Below are 26,027 nucleotides of genomic sequence, written 5' to 3'. Positions count from 1 at the left end.
ATATGTTATCTCGAATCGTCACGGCAGCCTTTATAACGTCAGTATTTGTATCTTTAATGTGTGGATGACAGATGGAGGTGAAAAGAATTTCATCTGTGCTAGGAAGCTCACTCAGGAGGCCTTGGTCTGCATGGGGCCAAGCCTTTGCTTTATTCCCGGGGTCCTGATGCCTTCTCTTTTGACAGGCCCTGGGACAGCCCTGTCCTCTTGCCCTAAAGTTTTGGTGCAGAGTGAGAGTCAGGTGCACCCTCTTTGTCAAGCACACAAGACAAGACAAGGCCAAGGCCTGACTGATTCATCAGGTAAAGGCACAGTGAGCCACTTTTAGATTCAAGCAATTTATTTCTTACATAGACAGCGAAAGGGGAGTAGCCCAAGGTACCAGTTCCCTGTGGCCTTTGTCCCACACCAAAGAAGTACTACAGTGAAACAGAAGCAGCTGATGACCTCTCTTCTGAGGGGTCATGAGGCAGGAGTCTCACCCTCATCAGAACCCAGGAGGTGATGAGAAACTGTCTCTCGACAGCCTCCCAGGGGAGACAGGAGGGGAGGGGAGATGGCCTTGAAGTGCACTTCATATCCCCCGCATCCCCTACGTCCTCTCATGTTTATCAGGAATAACTTGTTCAGGCCTTTGCGTGTGTGCCCCATGTGGCTGCCGGCAAGAGAGGCACCGCTGAGCTCTTCCTCTCTCCCATCTGGCCCAGAGGCCCACGGCCTCTCTCCTTTGACCTGAAGCACCTAGGTCCCCTTTTCTGACTTCTCTCCTCGAACATACCAAGGCTTAGTGAGCTTTCTAGGAATAAATGTCAAGTTCACCTAACTGGATAAAGACCCTTGAAGATGGAGACTGTTACCAAGTATAGTTTTTTTTGTACCTATTACATGCACTCATACAACATGGCCTTGCCCTCACTTAGAAATACTATAAATATAGCTTTTTGCTTGTTTGTTTGTTTTTTCTTTTTTTTTTTTTTTTATTGTGAATGAAGAGTCACCCGGTTTCTTCAGTTGGTAGCCTTGAAATTAGACACTGCAAAAACCTGTCCATCAGTCTGACACCTAAGAACTGAGTCGTGGAAGATTCCAGGAACCTGTCCGCGCTGCTCCCCTGCCTAAGCTGGCAGTCACTCTGCTGGTGCCCTAGAACGTTGGGGGTTGGGAGGTAGTGACACAAAGCAAAGGATCTGGATTAAAAGCAAGAAGTCCAGAGGGCCCTTTTAATCACCCGTTTCTGGCATCGAATGCTGGGCACTGTGCTAAACTTTCAAGATGCCTGAGTGTGGGTTTAGGGAGTGGAGTGGCTTTAACCAGATCTGCAAAGGGCAGACCCAACCTGGGTTATGATCTCCCTGGTCCACTCTTCCTTGAGCAAGAACTTTTATAGGAGACATAATAGAGCATAGGTAGCTTAATGAGGTGAGGAATGGGCCAGAAACTGTCCTAGCTTGTGCTAATAATTCCTGATCTATAGCGGCTGTCTCCAAGGAGCCTGAAGCACCGCTCAGACATTATCTCATTAATCCTCCCTAAACCCCCATGTGGTAGGCAAGTGGCAGGCATTCCTCTTGCTCTCAGGATCAGAGAGAATGGGGCCCTTATGCGACTTGCCCAAGGTCATACAGGGTGGCAAAGCCTAGCATATAATTTATTGCTTTTAACTCTTGAGCCTATGGTTTCCTCCGCTCCCTATCCCCCTTCCCCTGCTATTAACAGACTACGCAGGAATATTTTAATCAGGTGATTTTCATCAAGTGGCCCTTCCTGGGTTGGAAACTTACCAGGGCAATTACTGAGCAGCAGTGATGGAGTGAAGTGAATCTGTACCTTACAGATGTTTGCTACTGAGTCCTCAGGGAACCCAAGGCAGCCTTCCCCTCCCTGGGGGCTCTTGCCCACTCTGGATTTGTCACTGGTGTCCTGCCTTCATGCATTCCTTTGATGGGTTTCTTGCTTGGTTACATGGCCTTGGGGATGTTGAATGGGGGTAGTTCCAGTTCCACCGATGCCCCTTAGATGGATCCTCCTGTTTTCATTCTGTTCATGGTGGCATTGGGCCCCTGACTAGGGCCCTTTCCCTCTTGGCCAGCAGGCCCTGATTTACCCATCAACCTTGGAATCCTAATTTATTAAATGTATTGGCTTGTGCCATCTCGCTTGGGTGATGCGGACACCCTGATTTACGGATGAGGAAACTGGACCTCGGGGCTGTGTTCTCATCACACCATGCCACCAATGGTAATTAGAGTGTTCCTGAACTATTGTTTTTTTCTTTTGTAACTTGTCCTTTATTTGCATCACTCTTTAATAAGAGCTTTACTGAAATATAATTCATAGACCATACAGTTCACCTATGGTGAGTGTACATTTCAGTGGGTTTCATTGTATGCACACAGTTGTCCACCATCACCACCATCTCAGAAAGAAACCCTGTACCTCCCTCTCCTCCTATTCCTTTACCCTCGAGCCTTAAGCAGCTGCTAAGATATCTGTTTTCTGTCTCTATAGATTCCCGTATTCTGGACTTCCGTATGAATAGAGTAATATAAGATGTGGACTTTTGTGACTGGTTTCTTTCACTTAGCATAGTGTGTTCAAGGTTCCTCTGTGTTGTAGCATGCATCAGTATTCTGTTCCTTTTAATGGCCAAATAATAAGGGCGCCTAGGTGGCTTAGTCGGTTGAGCATCCGACTTTGGCTCAGGTCTTGATCTTGCAATCCATGAGTTCAAGCCCCATGTTGGGCTCTGTGCCGACAGCTCAGAGCTTGGAGCCTGCTTCAGATTCTGTCTCCCTCTCTCTCTGCCCCTCCCCACTCATGCTCTGCCTCTCTCTCAAAAAAACAAAAAAAACAAAAACAAAAAACCCCACAACATAATGGCCAAATAATATTCCACAGTATGGGGAGACCACATTTTGTTCACCACTTCATCTGCTGATGGACATTTGGGTTACTTATACCTTTAGGCTATTATAAATAATGTTACTGTAAACATTCATGTGCAAGTTTTTGTGTGGACTTACGTGTTCATTTCTCTTGGGTGTACTGCTAGGAGGGGAGTTGCTAGGTCAAATGGTACCTCTATGTTTAATTGTCTGAGGAACTGCGAGACCGTTTTAAAAGCAGCTTTACCATTTTACATTCTTACCAGCAGTGGATGAAAGTTCTGATTTGTCCACATCCTAGCAGCACTTGTTATTTTCTGTCTTTTTAATCACAGCCATCCTAGTGGATATGAAATGGTATCTCATTGTGGTTTTGATTTGTATTTCCTTGATGGCTAATGATGTTGAGCAGCTTTTCATGTGCTAATTAGAGTTTGCATATCTTTTTTTGGAGAAATATCTATTCAGATCCTTTGCCCATTTTTTAAAAGTTTATTTGAGAGAGAGAGAGCATGCACACAAGTGGGGAGAGGGGCAGAGAGAGAGAGAGAGATCAAGAATCCCAAGCAGGCCCTGCACTGTCATCACGGATCCCTATGCAGGGGTTGAACTCACCAACCATGAGATGATGACTGAGCTGAAGTCTCATGCTTAACTAACTGAGCCACCCAGGCACCGCTTTTGCTCATTTTTTACTTGGATAATTTGTCTTTTTATCAATTGATTTGTCAGAGTTCTTTCTATATTCTAGTCCCTTGTCAGATACATGATTTGCACCTGTTTTCTTCCATTCTGTGAGTTGTCTTTTCACATTCTTGATGGTGTCTTTTGCAGTATAAATGGTTTTAATATTATTGGAAGTCCAGTTGATCTATTTCTTTGGTTGCTTGTGCTTTTGGTGTCATGACTTTTGGCTCACTTTCCACTTGCCAAGCACATAGACCCACCTGGTATCTAATCCTCAGGAATACATCCATGATGGGCATGATCAGCATTGCCCTTTGGACGGGGGAACAAGCCTCAGAGGTTCTGTGACTCTTCCAAGGCTGCACAGATGTTAAGTGGCAGCGTGGGGATCCACCCTGGCCCCCTTAAAGCCCATGTCGGATACACAGTTCCATGGTGACGTCAGTGCAGAATGACAGGCTCTGCTCTGGGCTAGACACCGAAGTGCCTGCTCTTAGAAACTGGGTTAAGGGGCGCCAGCGTGGCTCAGTGGGTTAAGCATCCGACTTCGGCTCAGGTCATGATCTCATGGTTTGTGAGTTCGAGTTCCGCATGGGGCTCTGTGCTGACACCTTGGAGCCTGGAACCTGCTTCGGATTCTGTCTCCCTCTCTCTCTGCACCTCCCCTGCTCACACACTTTCTTTCTCTCTCTCTCTCTCTCTCTCTCTCTCAAATAAACATTAAAAAAAAAAAAAAACCTGGATTAAGAATCTCCTCAGAACAGTTGCTTGGCAAGTGTTGAATTATTCTTCCCATTTTACTTTCTATGTTTTTCCAATTAAAGACAACTTCTGAATAAAAATGAGCTTCGAATCTTGATTGGGAAGTAATGAACCTACCCCTCAAAGGCCTGCCTTTCTTTGCATTTAAAAAACTCAAGAGTACAGCAAGCTGGGCTTATTCCATCCATTGGTTCCTTGTAAGAAATTCCTCAAATGTCAGGAGTTATGGTCTTTATTTTATAAAGAACGCCTGATTTGCACTTACTTTATTGTAATGTTCGGTGGCGTGTTTTTGTCTGCCCGTTCTTTGTGTGTCAGAGAGAAAGGAAAGGGATTATTATGGTGTAACCTCGTAAAGTGTTTCTGTGATCAGGTGTTCCTCTTGAGCAAGCCCGACATACTAGGATAACCAGAGCTAAACTGCTATGTTTCCGTTGATCAGAACAGTGTGTTTTGTTGGTTCCACCCTGCAAGCTGGTTTGCAACACCTTTCTCTTGTGTTTCCTTGCCGATCACTTGTAGGCAGCCTGTGCTTCCCTTGGTAGCTAGCACATGCTCAACGGTGCCTGGCTTTCCAGCTCCTACAGAGTACTTTCTTGAGATTGTGCTCAGTCCTGCTGGACCAGCCCATTGGAGGCATGTTGTGGTGGGAAAGCACATGCCTGCTTGAGGCTGCATCACTACCTGGAACAGCCATTTGTTACTTTGAAACTGTGTTACCCATAGAGCTGATTTAAAGGAAAAAGCCCCCATGAGCTTCAAATTTCAGTCACCTGTTATGCCAGTGTATGCATGTAGCTTTTAGAATTTTTTTCAAACTGCCGATCAAACAGCAGTACAGCAAGGGAGGGCCTAGATCTTAACTGTCTTTTCCTGCCCGATGTCCAACATAGTGTCGGTGCCCAGCAAATGTTGGTTTAAATGAATACTGTACTGGAATCCAAACAAGGAAAATCTCCCACTGTCCTTCCTCTCTAATGACAATGACCCACTAAGGTCTATTTATTCATTTTGAGAGAGAGTCCATGAGTGTGTGCGCACACACGAATTGGGGGTGGGGGGTGGGGGGTGGGAGGGAAGAGAGAGAGAGAGAGCCAGAGAGAATCCCAAGCAGGCTCTGGGCTGTTGGTGCAGAGTCAGATGCGGGATTTGATCTCAGAAACTGTGAGGTCATGCATGACCTGAGCTGAAATCTAGAGTTCGTTGCTTAATTGACTGAGTCACCCATGCATCCCTGCCCCACCAACTTTTTTTTTTAGGGGAGGGGGCACAAATGAGCAAGGGAGAGAGAGAGAGAAAGAGAGACAGAGAAATCCCACAAGGGGCAGAGAGAGGGAGATGGGGAGAGAAAGAGAAGCAGGGCTCACCTGGAGCGGGGCTTGTGTTCACCAGAAGCGGGGCTCGAGCTCACTAATCGTGAGCTTATGACCTGAGCTGAAATCAGAGGCTTAATCGACTGACCCACCCAGTTGCCCCCACCAACTTTTTTTTTTTAATGTTTATTTATTCTTGAGAAAGAGAGTGTGTGCAGGGAAAGGACAGAGACAGAGACAGAGGCTCCAAAGCAGTCTCTGTGCTGACAGCAGAGAGCCTGATGTGGGGCTTCAACTCACTGCAAGATCACTTCAACTGCAAGATCACTTCAACTGCAAGATCATGACCTGAGCCGAAGTGGGACGCTTAACTGACTGATCCACCCAGGCGCCCCTGCCCACCAACTTTTTATACTCTTTGTTTGCTTTCAGTTTTTGCCCATCAGCAGGTGGTACTTTTCAATAGGCATCATTTTGCACATAAACCTTTCTCAGATTTAACATGGTACTTTTTATATTGTGTTCTCTTCATCATTATCTTCTTGTGATGACATAATAGCCCATAAATTATGCACGTTGTTTTGCTTGATTATATAGTATGGTCAGTAATGGCACTTTGTTTTTTCTAAGTTTTCACAGTTTGGAGGAGGACCGTTTTAAGATTTTATTATATAAAATTTCTTTGCTTTAGATTATGTCCTCAGGATGTTTTCTAAAAAGGGAGTTCTGGGGGAAAGAAGGACCTAAGGAGCTTGAGCTTTGTTGCATTTGCTAGACCAATGCTCCCCAGATTGAGCCGAGAAACAGTGTGGCCAGATGTGCTCATAATCATCTTTCCGTACAGCCTCCCTCAGTGGGGTTTAGCAATGATTTACTTTGATCCTGCTGTGTGTTAATCAGCAGTGAGATTGATGGTTTTTCTATTCTTTACTATAGATTACATTTATCCCTTAACTCTCTGTCATTTCATTCCTTTCTGTTTTATCTTTATTCTGCTGCTGATCATATGGGGAAGTTTTAAAAATACATTGTTCTTTCGGTCCACTTGATTGCCCATCTACCTTGTTAATTGTCCTAAAGGAGTTGTCCTAACTCCTGCAGCCTCATCATTTCTCAGAATAATTTATGATAGCCAGACTGAACCTTTCTCTACATTGCTACCTACCTGCCCACAGAATTTATTAAATGATTCCTTTATATATACTGATGTTACTTACAGTTTGGTTATGTTATGTTAAGATCTGGTGAAAAACTTAAATGTGTTTTTGGAATTTCTTTTCCACTTGTTTTATTCTTCTAGTTTCAGACTGGCATCATATAGTCTTAATGATTTGTTGTTTTGTAGTATTTTATTCTATTTATTTTTATTTTTTAAGCAGGCTCCATGCCCAACGTGGGTATTGAACTCATAGTCAAGAGTTGCATGCTCTACTGAGTTAGCCAGGTGCCCCTATGGTGTTCTTTTTAAATCTGAAGAATGAGAATACCACTTTTACCCTTTCCTCTCCAACATCTTTCCTCTTGGTTTGTTAACTCTGGTGTCTGTAAGCACCTAATCCTTACCTTTTTATAATAAGAACGATCAAAGGGTGCCTGGCTGGCTCAGTCGGTAGATCAAGCGACTTGATCTCAGGATTGTGAGTTTGAGCCCCATGTTGGGTGCAGAGATTACTTAAAAATAAAATCTTTAAGGGGCGCCTTGGTGGCTCAGTCAGTTAAGCCTCTGACTTTGGCACAGGTCACATGATCTCGCGGTTCGGGATTCAAGCCCTCCATAGGGCTGTCTCCTGTCAGCACAGAGCCTGCTTCAGATCCTCTTGTCTCCCTCGCTCACTGCCCCTCCCTCTCTCTCCCTCTCTCTCTCAAAAATAAGTAAACATTAAAAAATAAAACCTTAATAAAATATTAAAAAAATCAAGTGTCCTTTATTACATTGCCTTGCAATTTGAAGTAAAACTATGTCAGTGAATTTCTGTGTAGAGATTAATACTTGTCATCTGATGGCCATATGAGTCACCTCCAGTCACTTTAAGAATGGTTATAAAAGGGGCACCTGGCTGGCTCAGTTGGTAGAACGTGCGACTCTTGATCTCGGGGGTCATGAGGTTGAGCCCCACATTGGGTGTGGAGATTACTTATAAAAAAATGAAAAAACATTAAAACCAAATGAGTGGAGGTAGAATTATCTTTTGCTTAACGTTTTCAGGTGCTTTTCTATGGTCTATTAGATACTTTTTTAAAAATTTAACTAATGAAACATCTCCTTACTTAGTTGAAATTGGAAATGGAAGTTCTGAGTAGAGGTTTGTAAAATCAGACATGAGATATGTACACAAGGCCGTACCTAAGTTTCAACGTAATTATCTGACAGTGAAATTCCAGGGGATGCGGGATATTTAAGTGAGAAAGTGGACATGGAATATGTGGAATTGAGATACTTGTTGCTTAATCCGTCTTCCTACAAGCAACTTCTCAGTTATTCTTTTGGTATAGTGGAGCCTGCTAGGATAGAGGCTGTTCTTGGTTTTTCTCTACAAAATGACACCCACTGCAAGAGACTCCAGCTTAGTGTTCCTGACAGCCAGAGGCCTCAGCAAACAAGTGCTAGCTTAAAAAAATTTTTTATATGTTTTTTAAATTTATTTTGAGAGAGAGACAGGGTGTGAGCAGGGGAGGGGCAGAGAGAGAGGGAGTCACAGAATCCGAAATAGGCTCTAGGCTCTGCGCTGTCAGCACAGAGCCCAGCACAGGGCTCGAACCCATGAACCGTGCAATCATGACCTGAGCCGAAGTCAGACACTTACCCGACTGAGCCACCCAGGCGCCCTGAGGAGTGCTGGTTTAATCCTCAGGCAGCTCCCATTTGGAAGTTCCAGCAAACAGCAGAAATAGCCTTCTGTGTCTGCAGCAGGTTTCTGTCCTCATTGCCATGACCAAATGGCAGGGGTGGGGGTGGGGGGGAGTGGAGGGTCGGGGGAGGGGGGAGCTATATTCAGGTACTTCTAGATTCTAGATGCAGACAAAGGTTTAAACTGGGTTTGTTCAAAAAGCAAAGAGAGTTGTTTGTTTCTTTGTTCATAGAAGAGAAAAAAATAATCCCTATGATTCAAGAGAAAAACGTGTGGGGCTATCCTTTTCCATTCCTTCACATACATTATACGTCTTGATTCTGGCCACCACACCTTTTAAGAGAAGGTCTAGGGGCCATTGTTTCAGGTAAACCTCTGTACCACAGTGACACCCTACCCTGGCCGGCAGTGGCAAAAGGGACAAAAGGAAGGAAGTTTCCCTTTTAAGTCCCCAGGAATTTTTTTTTTGATGAGATAATATTACAGAGTGAAATGTCTCTCCTGCTATTAGTTCAGTGCTTGGCTCCTGTGTAACAGTAACCCACTTAGAAGCAGGCGGCGCTTTTGAAGTTATTTTAAACTTTGAGCGGAGCATAGAGATATTGTAACCCTGGATAAGAGCACCACCAGCCACGGTTTCAGTTTTGTCCTTTCAAATGTGTGGAAAGTGCACCAGTATATCTCAAGGATTTTGTACTGAAAGCTTCTTAAAGAGCTGGTCTTGGTTCAAAGCTTGGCTTGATGTCCCGTACTCAAGGGAACATAGTTCTGTTCCTCCAGATATTTAACCTTGTCTGGCACAGTCTTTTGGCTTTGAAGTTCCCATAGATTCTTTGTCCATTAACAAAACAGGGACACCGTGATAGTCAACCTCGTCGGGAGCTGAGAAATTTGAAGAAGGTCCATCTTCATATTTCAACATAAAACCAGATGTTTGGTACCCGGCATCAATGATGGTCTGGTATATACATTGTTTGTTGGTAGTCATTTTACTGAAGCAGCTCCTTGTTTGGAAACGCAAGTAGGATATTCACGGTCTCCTCCAGAGATCATTAGAAGATCTTTGTGTGTCTGGGAGAAGATTGGGGCTTCTCAGAACAATCACCCTGGTGATTGTATCTGCCATCTCTGTAACACCCAAACCCACGTCACATCTGGTGCCACCTGGGAGTTATTTTTGGTTGTGGGGGTGGTGAAGGTTGCTGGTTCTCCCTCTCTCCCTGAGTCATCCCTGTGCTGTGTTCCCAGCCATCCTCAGCCCAGGCTCTGGATGGCTCCCAGAGTAGCCGATCTAGACAGTCTCCCTCCACGTGCCCACTGTCTCTGCAGGATGCCTCTGGGGTCTTTCTTGGGCTGAACATAATGCTTCCCCATAGGACCCATAGAATCTGTTGGAACACCTGGAGGAAGGGACTTCTGTCCAGCAGTGCATGAAGTTTTTAATCAAAATAAAACATGTATATGTTTATAAAAAGGCAATGAGTTACTTCAAGGCTTATAATAAAGAGCGTTCAGGGGCGCCTGAGCAGCCCAGTGGATTAAGCATCCGACTCTTGATTTTAGCTCAGGTCATGACCTCACGGGAGCACAAAATCAAGCTCTGCACTGACGACGGCATGGAGCCTGCTTGGGATTCTCTCTTTTCTGTCTTTGCCCCCCATCCCCCCGGCCACCGCTCACGCTCATGCTCTTTTTCTCTCAAAATAAATAAATGGATAAACATTAAAAAAAAAAACAAAAACGTTCTATTTCACCCATTGCCATCCCTGATTGCTATTCCCAGGGGCAATTATTTTAAATTATTTAGTGGTTTCTTCTGCTATTCATCTCTGTGAATATTTCTAAATATCTGTGAATTATTTCTAAATAACATGCTTATAACTGCTACTTCATACTTTTAGTCCATTAAGCTTTTTTTTTTTTTTACTTCCTATTATGGAAAGTGAAGATTTTGTTCTTTTCCCCCACCTCCCTTCCCTCCGTCTGCCCCCCTCCCCTCATCACATATCTATATTTTCCAAGGTAGTTGTATCACAGTTATTGTTTATATCAGGGTTTATATTATTACGGCTATCACTCTTTTCAGCGGGGCCATGCAGGCCGTACCCTGCTTATGGTTTACAATTCTGGTGTAACTTTTAAAGTATTCTCTGAGGTTAATAATCATCCCACCCTGCCCCATTACTTGAGTTTGCTATATGATTATCACTTTTCTTTTTTTAATGTTTGCTTATTTATTTATTTATTTATTTTTTAATTTTTTTTGAGAGAGACACAGTACGAGCAGGGGAAGAGCAGAGAGAGAGGGAGACACAGAATCTGAAGCAGGCTCCAGGCTCTGAACTGTCAGCACAGAGCCCGACGCAGGGCTGAAACTCATGAACTGTGAGACCATGACCTGAGCTGAAGTCGGACGCTCAACCAACTGAGCTACCCAGATGCCCCTGATTATCACTTATAATTAATTCTCTTATTAGTACTGTCAGGCCCATTGGGTAATAATTCAGGTTTTTGTTTTCTTTGGGTGGGGGGAGGCTCTCCTGCAGCTGGTCCGGTCTCAACTGGTCGCCCAGCCGACTGGTTATGGCCATCATCCTGGGGATGCCATTCTCTGTTTCTCCTCTTTGTTGGATTCCCTGAGCCCTGGATCCCATGCCTGGCTGGTCTTTGGTGTATTCTCCTGTGCTGTTGGAGCTGACAGGACTTATGAAATCAGATGCAGTTGGGAAAGTGTAAAGTTTGCCTTTTGAGGGGGGCACATCCTCTCTTCTTCTTTCCCCTCCACTGCCCTTATAAAGCGCTGTCATGCACCTGCCTGGGTGAAGGGCTGCCGTGTTGTGTTCTCTGTGTACAGACAGCCTTGGCCGCCTCTGCATGCCTGGCTGCTGTGGTCCCATGGCAGAACCAAGAAGGAGCAGCCTTTGCTCCCATGCCATTGCCCGTGAATCTTTTTTGTCCCAAGGATGTCTTTGGTGACTTGGAAATCAGTGACTGTAAGAGCCAGGTTGTTTGAAGTTCATGCAGCATTTGATTAAACTCTGACCTGTTTGCTCTGGTCCCTCACTTAGCTGAGCAGAGACCCAAGCATCGAAAACAAAGCATGAGGCATGGCATCAGGCCTGCCTCCAGCCAAATGCTATTCTGACAGCAGTCGTTTATTGAGTACCTGTTGAGCACAATGCTCTGGGTGGGGTGAAAGGGACGACCCTAGGAAGATGCTCCTTCTGGAAGCAGGTGCCTGTCTCAGAGGGGAGGCTGAAAGAACTGTGGTAAGCACCAAACAAAGCATTTGGGGACATGGAGGTAGAAGCAACTATCTGCATTGGTGCATTCAAGAAAGCTCCATGGGGGGCGCCTGGGTGGCTCAGTCGGTTAAGCGTCCGACTTCGGCTCAGGTCATGATCTCACGGTCCGTGAGTTCGAGCCCCATGTCGGGCTCTGGGCTGATGGCTCAGAGCCTGGAGCCTGTTCCGATTCTGTGTCTCCCTCTCTCTCTGCCCCTCCCCCGTTCATGCTCTGTCTCTCTCTGTCTCAAAAATAAATAAAAACGACGGGGCGCCTGGGTGGCGCAGTCGGTTAAGCGCCCGACTTCAGCCAGGTCACGATCTCGCGGTCCGTGAGTTCGAGCCCCGCGTCGGGCTCTGGGCTGATGGCTCAGAGCCTGGAGCCTGTTTCCAATTCTGTGTCCCCCTCTCTCTCTGCCCCTCCCCCGTTCATGCTCTGTCTCTCTCTGTCCCAAAAATAAATAAACGTTGAAAAAAAAAAATTAAAAAAAAAAAAAAATAAATAAATAAAAACGTTAAAAAAAAAAATTTAAAAAAAAAAAGAAAGCTCCATGGAAGGGGTGGCATTGAAGCTCGTCTTGAAGGACAGAGTATTCTAGGCAAAGGCATAAAGCACAAGCAAACAAGACCAGTCTAGAGGAAGTGAAGACAGAGAGGGCTTTTCCACTGATAGAGCATCTACTATGTTACTGAGGTTATATGTTTTATCTCCGTTAATCCTTACAGCACCCTGTTAGGGCAGACAATACTGTCCCCATTTTACAGATGAGAAAATTGAGGTTTATAGAAACTGAGTCATCTGCCCACGTTGATATGCCTCTTCAGAGGCAGGAATGAGGTTTAAACACAAGGTTGCCTGATTCCAAAGCTCTCATTCTTTCCATCCCCAAACACCCCTTGAAACAAAATCAGGAGTAAGAGCAAAAACCATAATAATGCCGTGTTCATAATAATGTGGAACCTCACATAAAGGATTAACTGGGCATTTTCCTTCAACTGACTTAAACAAGGACGTCGAGCATCCCCAAATTGTTGTTCTGATAGCACGAGGCCAAAGTTACCACACAGGACACAATTTCTTTTAGTTTTATACTTTAATCGTAGCTGGTTAGTTATTTGCACTGCTCTTCTGTGGATCCATCCCAGGAACTTTGCTTGTCTTCTCTCTAGGTCCAGGCCTTTCTTCCCTTTCTGTGGCATTCTCTGCCTAGTGGGGTCTTGGTCACGTTCCACTCTGGGTTTCCCAGTCCATTTGATTTTTTCTTTATGTTTTTATTAGCAAGTCTTTCTGATGTCCCTGAGTTCTTACACACAAATCAGGCATTTTCAACCTTCTTAAAAATATTAAGGCAAAAATGATCAGGTAAACCCCACACATCCAAACATTTTCAGAAAATAAACTCAGAAATGCCTGTAATTTTTAAATGCTCGTGTTCCACATTAGGTTCAAAACTGACATGCTCAAACATCATTCATTGAAGTATCCTAAGATTACTTTCGAATGATTAGCGGTCAGAAGGGGACACAGGTTTTGTATGTAGTCACTGCCTGTATATCACTCACTGGTGTCAGCATGTATGAGTTAACAAGCCTGGATTTTATGTGATGGTTGTCTGGAGTGGTAGTGGCGTCTGTCTGAATCTTCAGGAGACTGTGTGCATTTCATACATAGGAGGCCCTCGTTCAATGCAGATGACTAATCTAATATAGGACTTGGGGATCTTTTTAAATTAGGGCCTAATATTTCTTAGTAAGTAGTGGAAAGAAATTCTTTAACTGGGGCTTTATCTTGAAAAATAAAACAAAATAATAGTTTGTTTTTTGACTTAAGTTAAATTATAATTGCCGCTACGTATTGATTTCTGGGCGTAAACAGAGTGAATCCCATATGGGCAGTGTTGGGATATTTTCAGCAAAATTGTATGAGAGTGTGGATGTGGCATCTTTCTCTTATGTTTGACTTCAGCAACAGGATTATCAAAAGTAATTCCAAAAATATTAGAGAACTCTCTTACTTTTTGCAAAGTTATGTCATAATTCTTTGATCATTCTCTGCAGAAGCTCTCTCGTGTATTTCTCCTTTAATCTTTCACTAGGTTGTTTGCCGTTGGCTTTGAGTGGAATCCTGTTATTGACTAATAAGACTTTTATGGGCTCCATTATATTCTGCATCAGCTGCTGATTTGCACTTCTGGTTTGCAACTTACTTACCATGCCTAGTCACTGTATCATCTGATGTTCTAACAATTAGCAAGCCGTTGCCGTTAAGGATTAAATAAGATAAAATGCATAAACCAAGCAGCATAGTAAATATAAATAATTATGAGAAAACCCTCTCCTTTGCTTTCCCCAGACTTGGTGTATTTGTTTGCATTTTATGCCTTTGCCTAGAATATTCTACCCTTTGAGACAGGTCAGTTCACAGATGAATGTTTTCATGTTACAGCGACTTGTGCTTCCCTATAAAACTTTCTGCTGAGCTCATAACTTGGAACCCTTAGAAAAAGAGCCGTAGGATGTAAATGGTTGGAGATCTGGGGTGGCAGGCATTTCCAGAAGCTGATATTGTCATCAGGGATGAACTGACAGAGACCTGAGTCATACAATATTTAGCAGATGGGGTAAAGAGGCCAGTTACACAGGAGACACGGCTGAGGTTGAATTCAGAGGCTCAGTACTTGGGCACCTAGAAGTGTAAACTGGAATAAGGAACTCGAGAGAAGACGCCGAGGGTGGAGCTGGGAAGGTGGCAGAGTTGGTGAGGTCGGTTTTCAATCTTCTGAGATGTGATTTTGGAGCCCTCTTTCCCTCCACAGAGAAATAAACAACCCGTGCCAAGGGATTGTGCCCACTGGCGCTTTAGAAAAATTCCTTTTGGTTTTGGAGCCTTTGATCCGTGTTCAGAAGTCAACACCTTGACAAGGCTGCCATTTGGAGCTAACAGTTCCCGCAGTGTCAGTGGAAGATTTGATTGGGGCATCTTAGAGGAGGATGGAGGGTGTGACTGCAGAGGAGGGAGAGAGCACCTGGCGTGACGCGTGGCCCGGGGTGCAGGGCCTGACAGCCTCCAGGGGACCCGGACCAGCAGGTGTGTTTGAGGCTTAACATCGTTCAGATTTCTGCATGCCTGAGGGCACTCTTGACATGCCTCTCCTTCGCCACAGCATAGCGGTCTGGTCATGGCTGCTCCCTTCGCACCATGGCTGCAGGGGCGGGGGGGGGGGGGGTGGGTAGGCTTGGGCATCTCCTACTTCTGCCTTTCCCATTCCCCATCCTCCTCCTCTTCCTCTCTTCCTCTTCTCCCTAGCTGCCCATGACTGTCCCTCCATTCTTTCCACCACACCCCCTACTCTTTGCGTCGTGGGTGTTCAGCATTTGAGGACATGGAGATTTGCCTTGAATCACGTGGGCTTTAGGTTTCTTCTCTGATGCATGTATGTGTTCTTCCTAACTTAGCATTTCTCAGAATGTGTCCTGTGAAACAGTGTGATAGGAGTATACACACAACATTGGCTTATAATCAAAGGGTAGGAAGTGCTGGATTTTGCAAAGGTTAAAAACCTTTTGTTTTTCAGGGGCTCCTGGGTGCCTCGGTCGGTTAAGGGTGCCAACTCTTGATTTCAGCTCAGGTCACAATCTCACAGTTGGTGAGTTCGACAGAGCCCGCTTGGGGTTCTCTCTCTCTTCCAGGCTGTCTTCTGTCTCTTTCTCTCAAAATAAACAATAAACTTAAAAAAAAAAAAAAAGACACCTTTTGTTTTTCAAACCTTAGGCCTCCGCAGAGCTTTAGTTGCCAAAAGTATATCCTGACTCCCCATGGGGTGTTTCTCAGTGTCAGTTACTTGTACAAGAACCTGTTTTTAATCTCTCAGGGCTAGTATTCTGCAGGACATGGTTTCCAGAAGGGCTGCTGTAATTGGCTTAGGCTCTGGAAGAGTAGAAACCACATTGTCCTCCACTATGGATCCCCATGTTAGCTGAGTACAGCCATTTCTGAGTAAACTCTTGAGACATTTTTTTTAAGACTTTTTTATTGTTGGGGCACCTCAGTGGCTCAGTCGGTTAAACATCTGACTTGGGCTCCGGTCATGATCTCACGGTTCATGGGTTTGAGTCCTGTGTCGGGTTCTGTGCTGACAGCTCAGAGCCTGGAGCCTGTTTCAGATTCTGTGTCTCTCTCTCTCTGTCCCTGCCCCTCCCCCACTTATGCTGTCTCTTTCTGTCTTAAAAATAAACATTAAAAAAAATTTTTTTTAACTTTTTTATTGTTGGAAAAATTTCTATAAAATTCACCATTTAAACCATTTTAAAGTATATAGTTGAGAGGCATTTAGTCCATTCACAGTGTTGTGCGTCCATCACCATCCTCTGATTCCAGAACATTTTCATGATCCCAAAAGGAAACCCTGGACCCATTAAGCAGTCACTCCCCATTTCTCCCTCCCTCAGCCCTAGCAACCACAAACCTGCTTTCCATTTCTATGGATTTGCCTATTCTGGACATTTCCTATCGGTGGAATCAGATACAAGGTCTTAGACGTGCATGATACCTCTTCCCCTCCCACTCCCCCCCACCAGTGTAGTTCTTCATCATTGGCCAAACCTCATTCGTGTGTAAGTAACAGAAAGCAGCTCTCCATCTGGAAACCTCCAAGTCCTGTGGCCAGGTTAAAAATATCCTGGAATACTGTGGAAAAGGGTCAGTGGTGCAGTTGCCATGGCCATGAAATGGCCTGGGATTTCAGGAAGCTGGCTCGAGCCAGGCTGGGAGCCCTTTTGTGGTGGTGGAAGTGACAGGCTGTTGGCACAGTTGGATTTAACACCCTCACCCCTCCTCTCTCTCCCATCAGAGGTCTTCACTTCAGGCCACTCATCTTTTAATAACCACCAAACATGTCAGAGTGGGCTGGGCTCTTCGGGGAATCTTCATATGCCTTTCGGGCAAGATCTTCCAGCCCGAGGACTCATGCAAAAATTGGATGTCCTGGGGCTGTCTGTTTCATGTGTTGCAATTCCCAGGGGATGGGTCATTCCTCACCCACTAGAGAGATAGCTACTGGCCACCCCCTTGTAGCACCCTGTGCTCACTGGCCTTATGGGCTCGTGAAACCCCCACCTGTCGCTCCATTGAATTGCCAAGATTCTCTCGTCTCTGGGCTGCACCCTTCACTCCTCCACTTCTGATGCCCCTTGAGGCCGGGCACACCACTTCCAGAAGAAACCATTGTCAGTGTGCCACTCTTCTGCCCAAGGAACCTGTGGTATTTTCTTCGTGTCCAAACACCTTTCCAGTTTTTGAGTGTGTTTCTTTCCTTCTTGGTGTAGACCGTGACCCTTCAGACTCATCAGACTGGTCTTGTTCCTCTTCCCCCTAGAGCCTTTAGCTCTGCCTCCCCAGGCTTGGAACACCAGCCTGCTCTCTCCTTTTTTCCTTGACCAATCTGACTCTTCCTTGAAGCTTAGCTCGCAGCTCAGCGGCACAGGCACAGGGCTTCCCCGAACATTCCAGCAACTTTTGCTGCCCACACTACATTCATGTTGCAACTCTACTACCGCAGAATTTAGAACTGGCAACATTTTCCCCTAAAGATTTTATCACTTAGTCTTTCTCCCCTAGTCAGATGACTAGCTCTTGGAGGAAGGGACAGTAAAGTTAAGCAAGTAGAGTGGGAAGGCACCAGGCTGTGAATCTGAGGGCCAGGTCACCTGTGGGTATGGCCACTTGCTGGCTCTCTTGTCTTGGAAAAGCTACTTACCTTGAGCTTCTGTTCTCGTCTATAAAATGAGTGGGGGCGGGGAGTAAAGAGAGTGTTTTAGTTTCCTATTTGCTGCTATAACAAGTTACTATAAACTTAGTGGCTTAAAGCAACACAAATGTATTCCCTTGAGTTCTGGAGGTCAGAAGTTGAAAATGGATCTGTACGCAGCATTCCTCCAGGAGGCTCTTGGGAGAATCTGTTTCTTGTCTTTTCCAGCTTTTGGAGGATATCATTCTGTCAACCACAATGGATTCTTAGGTCTCTCTTGTGTCTCTAACATGCCATGGATCTGAAGACACGTTTCTTCCAGTTATTTAGAGTTTAGCGCTGTACTAGACTCATTAATTTCTTGATAAGTTAGTTTATCCATGAGGATTTCCTCCTCTCAGATTGTTACTGGGGATTCCAGGGCCTATTGAAACTCAATAATAGAAAGAACTGTGAGCACAAACTTGAGGATTGTTTTGTTTTTAGACTCCCACTGACTGCACTTTGCTAGCGAAAATGTGACGATGCTTCTCTTCTTTTTTTTTTTTTTTTTTTTTGATTTTCTGCTTTGCCCATTTTGAGAAAAGCCTCAAAGGATTTCATCTGTTTCCCAATAGCCAGGGGTAGCCTTTTAAGCAGCTTGTTAATTATACTGGTGATTCTGCTGTATGTCCAGTGGTCTTTCCATAAACTCCTGAATGTGTTTCCAGGTCCTTTTGCATAACTTGAAGTAGATGTGTCGTTAAGATCTAGAAGCCAAACAGACAAGGATACTAACCTAGATAATCTCATCTGTAATTGCTACTTAATGTTATGATATTTCACAGAAATTTAGATTGGTATGTATATGGGAGGTATGCTATTTTTCTTTGCCTGCATTCCATCGGGTGATGTCGCCTTGGGTAACCACCCCTTACAAAGCAGTGAGAAAGCGGGGAGCCTGGCTGGCTCAGTCCAAGGAACATGTGACTTGTGATTTGGGGGTCATGGGTTCGTGCCCCACATTGGGTGTAAAGATTTCTTAAATAAATACATAAACTTAAAATAAAAACAAAACCAGCAGTGAGAAATCATCCATAAAATCAACACCCTTCTCCACCCTCCAGTTAAGAGTTGAGGTTACTTTTTTGACTGTTGAGTCGAAGACATTTACAGTGTGAGTCAAGCATGTCTGTGGCCTGTGTATTGAAGCTTTCTTTCTATTTTGCTTTCTAGATGCACCCCTTGGGCCTATGTAATAACAATGACGAAGAGGACTTGTATGAATATGGCTGGGTAGGAGTAGTGAAGCTGGAACAGCCAGAACTGGACCCAAAACCATGCCTCACTGTCCTGGGCAAGGTAAGCGCCAGGCCCTTTGAATCTCTCTGATTCCGACTGGTGTTCTCTGCTCTCCCATTTCATCAGTTCCTCACATAGGTGGTTACAGAGAAGAGCCATCCCAGCACAGCCGTCTCTCCCAGCTGACCCATGTGGGGATAAGGACTAAGACATGTCCTGTGGCAGCCCACCGTGGTACTTCCAAGCTTGGACTGTGACGGAGCCTGCCAGCCTCAGAGTCGGCTCCACCTCTTGTCCACTCTGTGACTTTAGGCAAGTCACTTCCCCTCCAGGAGTCTCAGCTTCTTATCTGTGTAATGGTTTCATAATAGAGATTCATACTACCCTATACCCTTGGGGACAGAGGTGTCAGAACTCTGAGATTTGGGGAATTTAGAAAGGTGTTAAGGCTGTACATACTTTATATTAAGTAACCCCCAGGAGATCTGGGGCACTCTTTCATCATTAAACACCTCCATATTTGTGTAGCAACCTGTATGGATATTCACATTAAGCGGGATAACTAAAATCTCGTGTTAGTTCAGGGCAACTTTGCCTCTAAATGAGTTCAGGTTCATTAAGTTTTGCTGCCAAGTAAGTTCTGGAAAAACTCCTGGGTTTTTAGAGCTTTTTTGGTTTCAGAATGGCAGACGGCAATTATGGTCCTATATTAGAACTTACCTCAGAGGATGGTTAGGAGGAGAGATGAGATACAAACGACCAGCAGAGTAAGCTTTCAAAACATTTTTGCTGCCATTGGTTGCTGCCATCCCATTTAGAAGCACGAAATGAGAGACTCGTTAGCCAAGAAGGTCAGCTTTATCTCCGGCTGCAGTGTGAAGATAGAAAGAAATTTATTGTGGGAAAACTATCCATCAGTGATCTTAAAATATGACAGATGGCCATCTGTTTTAAACTGGATCATTTTGTTAAAGGGAAAGGTTTGAAGAAAGTTATTAGAATTCTAGTTAGAGGAAGGGCGGTATCTCCTAAGGATAGTGTTACTGCCTGAATATTTTTTTATAATCTCAGAAGGTGCTGTTTAGGTACCATGGGGAGACAGCTGGGGGGCAGGGGAAAAAAACATCCTGATTCCTGACCTCTTGATGATCCAGGCAGGAGAAGAGAGATGGTTTTGATGCAGGGTATTTTAGGGGGAGCCTTTTCCAGACTCCAAGATGCCCCAGGCAGTGTCTCATGAAAGGCTTTCAGTCCAGGAGACCATTATGGGTCTAAGCTAGGATTTTCATGCCCCTCTTGTCTTCTGAATAGCTTCTTGAGCACTTGTCAAGTTCTCCTGCCCTTTTATAAGGGTGGGAGGGGGCGGGGGGAACAACCCAGGAATTATTACCTGTCTGGTTTACAGTTCATGAAGTCAAATCAAGGTGTTTTAGGTGACCCAGGCCCTGATACTTCATCGTTTAAATAGTCGGCCAGAGCTGCTTAATGATGCTAGGAGAGCCGCGACCCCTTTGAGAATACTGTAGTGTTTTCCTAGGAGAAATGCCAGCTACATCCATAGGTTAGGAACACTGCTTTCCTTGTGGGCAGAACACTTCTCCTATAATATTTTCTCCTACACTTAAGCTGCTGCTATGCAGGGCCCAGCAGCTTGACTTAATTTGTTTTGCTCCAGCCCAGTGGAGCTCTGCCTTTGCATCTGTTGTGTCTACAAGTGGGTTGGAACAGCGCTCCCAGGGACACCCCATTGTTCTTCGATGGCTCAGTGCTGTTGAAGTCACTTGGAGAACCCGCTTGTTACCTTTTCCACCTAGAACAACCATGTAGTGGTTTTACTTGAAGAGGTTTGTATGGTTTGGCCTGCTGGCCTGTGAAGCCAGGGGGAATAAAAACCCTAGACATATATTGAATCATTAAATACTTCTCGGGTTTATTCATTCACCAAATATTTATTGAATGCCGGGGCCCCGAAGCTAAGTGTGTGGTTCTACCTGCTTGCAAGCAACAGCCCTCCCTCCCCCCGCCACGTCTCTGGTTGGAAAGGCTGTGTGGTGGCCAGGCAGTATTTACACGTGGTTAGTTCCCGAAATTTGACTTAGCACCTGAATAAAATCATTAGCAAAAATGCTTGGGCCAGACAAAGCAAGACAGTTTCGCATTTGTTTAGAGCCTGGGTCTGTAAGGAGGTGTGATGACTCATTCATATCTCTCTCTCTCTCTCTCTTTCTCTCTTTCCCTCCCTTTTTTTTTTCTTTCTACCTTCCTTCCTTCCTCTCTCTTTTCACTTCTCATTTAAAAAAATTTTTTACTGTTTGGTTTTTTTTGAGAGGGAGAGAGACAGAACGCGAGCAGGGCAGGGACAGAGAGAGAAGGAGACACAGAATCTGAAGCAGGCTCTAGGCTCCGAGCTGTCAGCACAGAGCCCGACATGAAGCTCGAACTCACAAACTGTGAGATCATGACCTGAGCTGAAGTCGGACACTTAACCGACTGAGCTACCCAGGCTCCCCTTTTCATTTCTTATTTTATTTTATTTTATTTTATTTTATTTTATTTTATTTTATTTTATTTTATTTGTTTTTTAAATGTTTATTTTTGAGAGATAGACACAGAGTGCAAGCAGGAGAGGGGCAGAGACAGAGAACGAGACACAGAATTCGAAGCAGGCTCCAGGCTCCAAGCTGTCAGCACAGAGGCCAGCGCGGGGCTCAAACTGGGGAATGGCGAGATCATGACCTGAACCAAGGTCGGACACTTAACTGACTGAGCCACCCAGGTGCCCCTTCATTTCTCTTTTTTTTTTCTTTTTTTTTCAACGTTTATTTATTTTTTGGGACAGAGAGAGACAGAGCATGAACGGGGGAGGGGCAGAGAGAGAGGGAGACACAGAATCGGAAACAGGCTCCAGGCTCTGAGCCATCAGCCCCAGAGCCTGACGCGGGGCTCGAACTCACGGACCGTGAGATCGTGACCTGGCTGAAGTCAGACGCTTAACCGACTACGCCACCCAGGCGCCCCCATTTCTCATTTTAAAGTGTAGTTGTTCTCAGCTTCCCTTTTATTATCTTTGCTAACTGTGCCCTTTTTTTTTTTTTTTTTTTTTAAATCCCCAAGGGCAGTAGCAAGGGACTAGGATAAAGAAAAGCACAGTGATCCTCATGGGCAGCCCTGTCTCCTGCAGATAGCATGCTTTTCTCTCATTTCTTTGCTCTCAGTGGCTATGGCAAGAAGGCGGTGGGCAGTGGAGAGAAGCACAAAAGGAAGAGATTACAGCCAAGTCAACATGGGGGCGGGAGGAGGGACTCCTCCATATAGATGTTGAGACTTGCTGAAAACCATAGAAGGGAGGACTGTGTCAGGCACTCGGAAGAGCCTGTGGGAGAACAGGGGAGGGCCAGACACAGACCCCTCTCCCTCCCCCAGCCCTTACCCTCATCACCTACCCGCCCACAGAAAATGCCATGGGGCGAAATGTTGAAACAAGAGAGGAATGTCCTAAATTAAAAACCTGTAAATGCCTCTCCAGGAGTTCAAATAAAGTTTCGTTTTAAAAGCAAAAGACATAAACTCATCACCTTGGTTTATTACTGAATGCTTTTGAACTCCTCAGAAGGGAACACTATAAACTCATGAGAGAAAAATGATTTATGATCTTCTCCTTATAATCTTTTCAGTTCTGCAGGAGGCAGGGCAGACAGTGGGATCAGCTAGGGAGGTAGAGTTGGGGTGAGAGGGAGCCCCCCACAAGGATGTAGCCAGCCGGGGCACCAGGCCAGGCCCTGCATCACACCAGACCCAGAACAAATCTCTAGGCTTTCTGGGCCTTTCTCTTTCACTTTGTGTTAAGAGGCTGTTATGGGCTCCTTACTCTTCTAATATTTTGAGCTTCTGTGTCATTTAAAATCTCTTCCCTTGAGATTCTAGTTCGGGGAGGTTCTCTTTGCAGCACTGAAGGGCAGACTCGGTTTTTAAAATAGAATAAAATTTCTATTGACATTTCTGAGCAACTTACTACTAAAAGTAAGGGTCTTCAGCCGTCCCCACAGTACAGGAATCTATGCTCATCCCCTGGGCATTTTAAGCCTTCAATTCAAACAGTGTTTATTAAACATCTTCTGGGACTGGCAAGAATTTTGAAGGTTGACTTTACCAGCTTCAGTTCCTATGATCCATCCATGTAACTGAGGGTCTCATGGCAGGAACACAGAGGATGTGTTGGAGTTTCTAACAAAGCCCGCCTGGCCCAGATTCCATAAATGGAGACAGAATGAACCTCTCCTCCCCCTCATCCCACCTTGCACTGGACTCTTACGGAGGGTTTTGAAAGACAGGACAGTCAACAGGCATGGACCAGCTCTTTCTGGTACTTAGGAGGACAGCGTGAGGAAATTATGAATCGAGACAAGAAAGGCAGGGAGTTCCGGGTCAAAGAGACCTAGCTCTAGCAGAGCCACCTCAGAGAGGTCACTTCAGTTCTGGGGCCCTTATGCTTGGGGCTCGTGCCTGAGGAGAACATAAAAGCAGCCATCACGTGTTAGGTGCTGGCTCAGCGCTAGGTAGGAGCTTTCTCTGCAGCATCTTCCGTTTTCAGACTGGCTCTGAGATCGTGTCCAGATTCCCGTTTTACCATGAGGAAATCAAGTCCCCGAGACATTCTCTACATAACGTAAGAGCAAACAGCTCCCAAGTCGCTGACCTGAGATCTGAGATAAAGACTGTTCTGCTGCCTCACCTATGTTAGTTTCTCCCCTTTGCCCCCTTTTGTCTTCCTAAAAATCGATGCTTTTCAGGAGTCACTGGCTTAGTTAGGACTGTTGGTTCCACTTAACAGAGACCCAGCTTGAGCTGTGTTTAGCCAAAAGGGGATTTGCTCTTGAGGCTCCTGGGTGGCTGCTGCCCTTCTAGAATAGTTGACTCTGGGCTCAGTGCCAGTGGCCCCTCCCCAGGTCTTCTGTATATATCTGCTTTTATTCCTCTCTCTCTCCCTCCCTCCCTCCCTCTCCCTCTCTCTCCCTCCCTCCCTCCCTCTCTCCACCTGCTTGGTAGGAGACATAGCCCCCCAATATCCCTGTGTCTGACACTTTCTTGTTTTCAAGCCTATAGGATTCTAGAAAAAAGATTTGTTGGCCCATTGTGGACCAGGTGGTCACTTTTAGTCTGGTCGGATGTGATCTGGGGCTGGGAACACACAGAACTTAGCTTCCTGCCCAGCCATGTGTGGGGGGTTAGAGGATGAAGTGTTCTCCAGAAGACAGCTGGTGGGGGACAGTGCTAGGCTACCATCCCTAAGCAGCCCCCTGTAGTCGTCAAGTCATGTATGGGATCGTTAGCTGGTAGGTGATGTCCTCAATTTATCCTGAGTCATTCAGAGAAACACCAGTTGGAAGGGACTTCTCTGGTCCATGTGTACCATGAAGAGTTCATTCTTCTTGCCCTGAGCTGACAGCCAATCCCTGGTATAGATAGTAATGATGAGGAGGAGCGAGTCTATGGGGCTGGAAGTGGCAGATGGGTTTTAGAGAGAGGGGCTGTGTGAGACAGGGAGAGATGGGGGAACAACCTCCAAGAACAGGGCAGAAAGAAAGGAAGCAAAGAAGTTCTTCAAGGGGCATTGAAAGTTGCTGGGGAAGGAATAGGCTTTCAGGTTAAGGAGTTTAGTCTTTATTCCCCAGGCTGGTTGGAGGCGGAAGGATCAGGGTGGTGCCCAGACATCAGTTCTCATAAATGCTTTGGTGAGATTCAAGCCAGTGACATTGCTGAGGACACTTCGTGTTTGCCTTCACATTTCCCCAGTCTGTTGGCAGTGTGTATAGAAAAAGGAAGCATTATATCCCTGAAGTGATGGAGCATAGTCCCACCATGGCTGATGACCACTTCTGCTGGGTCCTGGGGGAAAAGCAAACCGTGCATCACGTAAGGCCTGTTATAGAGGATCCAGGAGCAATTGAGGACAGAGACCAAATCCTTCTTTGTACATGGGGCTCTGCCCAGGAAAAATTCTTACTTATCCTTCTTGCTTTTTTTTTTTTTAATTTACATTTATTTTTGAGAAAGAGAGTCAGCACAAGTAGGGGAGGGGCTGAGGAAGATGGAGAGAACCTCAAGCAGGCTCCACGCTCAGCACAGAGCCCTACATGGGGCTCGATTTCACAATCATGAGATCATGACCTGAGCCAAAATCAGGAGTCAGACACTTAACCGACTGAGCCACCCAGGTGCCCCTCTTACTTCTCTTTCAAAGAGCGACTCCTAAAATAGAGAATTCATGATGATGAATGGGTTTTGTTTGGCCAAGCCTCTCTGAACTAGGGCTTGTCTTTCCTGGGCATTGTCTCTCTGGGATCTCTGGTAAAAGTCAAAGCTGGTAGCATCATAGTGTAGGTGGTAATTTAGCCCACCAGTTCACACCATGAGGTCAGGGTACCCTTAGGGCTTCCCACAGGTGGTCCCACAAGACCAGAGCTGTTTCATAATAATGCTAAGATGTCACTTGCCGAATCACTCATTCCCTCACAAGCATATGGTAGGGTTCTCCAGAGGCATCATTTTGTGTGATGACTTCATTGTTCTGTCAGCTATTGGGATATGTGCTCATATCTTCTATGTTTTAAGGGTTTCTCAGTTTTAGAGTGTCTGGCTGGCAGTCTGTAGAGCATGCAACTCTTGATCTCAGGGTGCTGAGTTTGAATCCCACGTTGGGTATGGAGTTTACTTAAAAATAAATAAATAAGGGCACCTGGGTGGTTCAGTCGATTAAGCGTCTGACTTGGGCTCAGGTCATGATCTCGCGGTTGGTTCGTAGTTTGAGCCCCGCATCCAGCTCCCTGCTGTCAGCATGAAGCCTGCCTCAGAGCCTGTATCTGCCTTTCTCTCCCCTCCCCGCACTGGTGCTCTCTCAAAAATAAGTAAAAACATTAAAAAAAAAAAATGTTTCTCAGTTTTAATTCCTAATATGGTCAATATCAATAGATGTCACCCACAGAAACACAAGTTCTTTGGGATTCATTTTCGAGAATGCGAAAGGAGACCCGAGATTTGAGTGCACTGAGCTAGCATGAGGTCCCCACTCTAAGATAATCTCCTAGAGCTTGGCTGAGGGAAACGCCCTATTAGAAAGTTAGCCGAGATGAGCAGAAACTAGAGAACGGTGCAGGAACTAGAGGTGAATGTATTGTCAGGAGATGATTCTCTTCTGCAGTCTTGGAGTCAAGAGTGTTGG

The 26,027-nt window shown here is 45.3% G+C and overlaps 1 protein-coding gene across 3 annotated transcripts in view; it reads left to right on the top strand.

Annotated features, from left to right (window-relative positions):
* ZNRF3 (zinc and ring finger 3) overlaps positions 1–26,027 on the top strand; it is a 159,427-nt gene that overhangs the window by 78,601 nt on the left and 54,799 nt on the right. For 2 of the 3 annotated variants that reach the window (XM_086682158.1, XM_086682157.1), the window contains exon 2: positions 18,743–18,868. In XM_086682158.1, the coding sequence (XP_086538284.1) occupies positions 18,743–18,868 (126 nt within the window). Of the gene's footprint in view, positions 1–18,742; positions 18,869–19,000; positions 19,121–26,027 lie in introns of those variants that run through there. The other variant, XM_086682161.1, reaches the window with a different exon arrangement.

The sequence above is a fragment of the Puma concolor genome, chromosome D3 (assembly GCF_028749965.1).
Source record: "Puma concolor isolate L17-30 chromosome D3, mPumCon1.1.hap2, whole genome shotgun sequence".
Classification (NCBI taxonomy): domain Eukaryota; kingdom Metazoa; phylum Chordata; class Mammalia; order Carnivora; family Felidae; genus Puma; species Puma concolor.
Note: the sequence above shows the minus strand (reverse complement) of the source record. Positions and strands in the feature narration are given on the sequence as shown.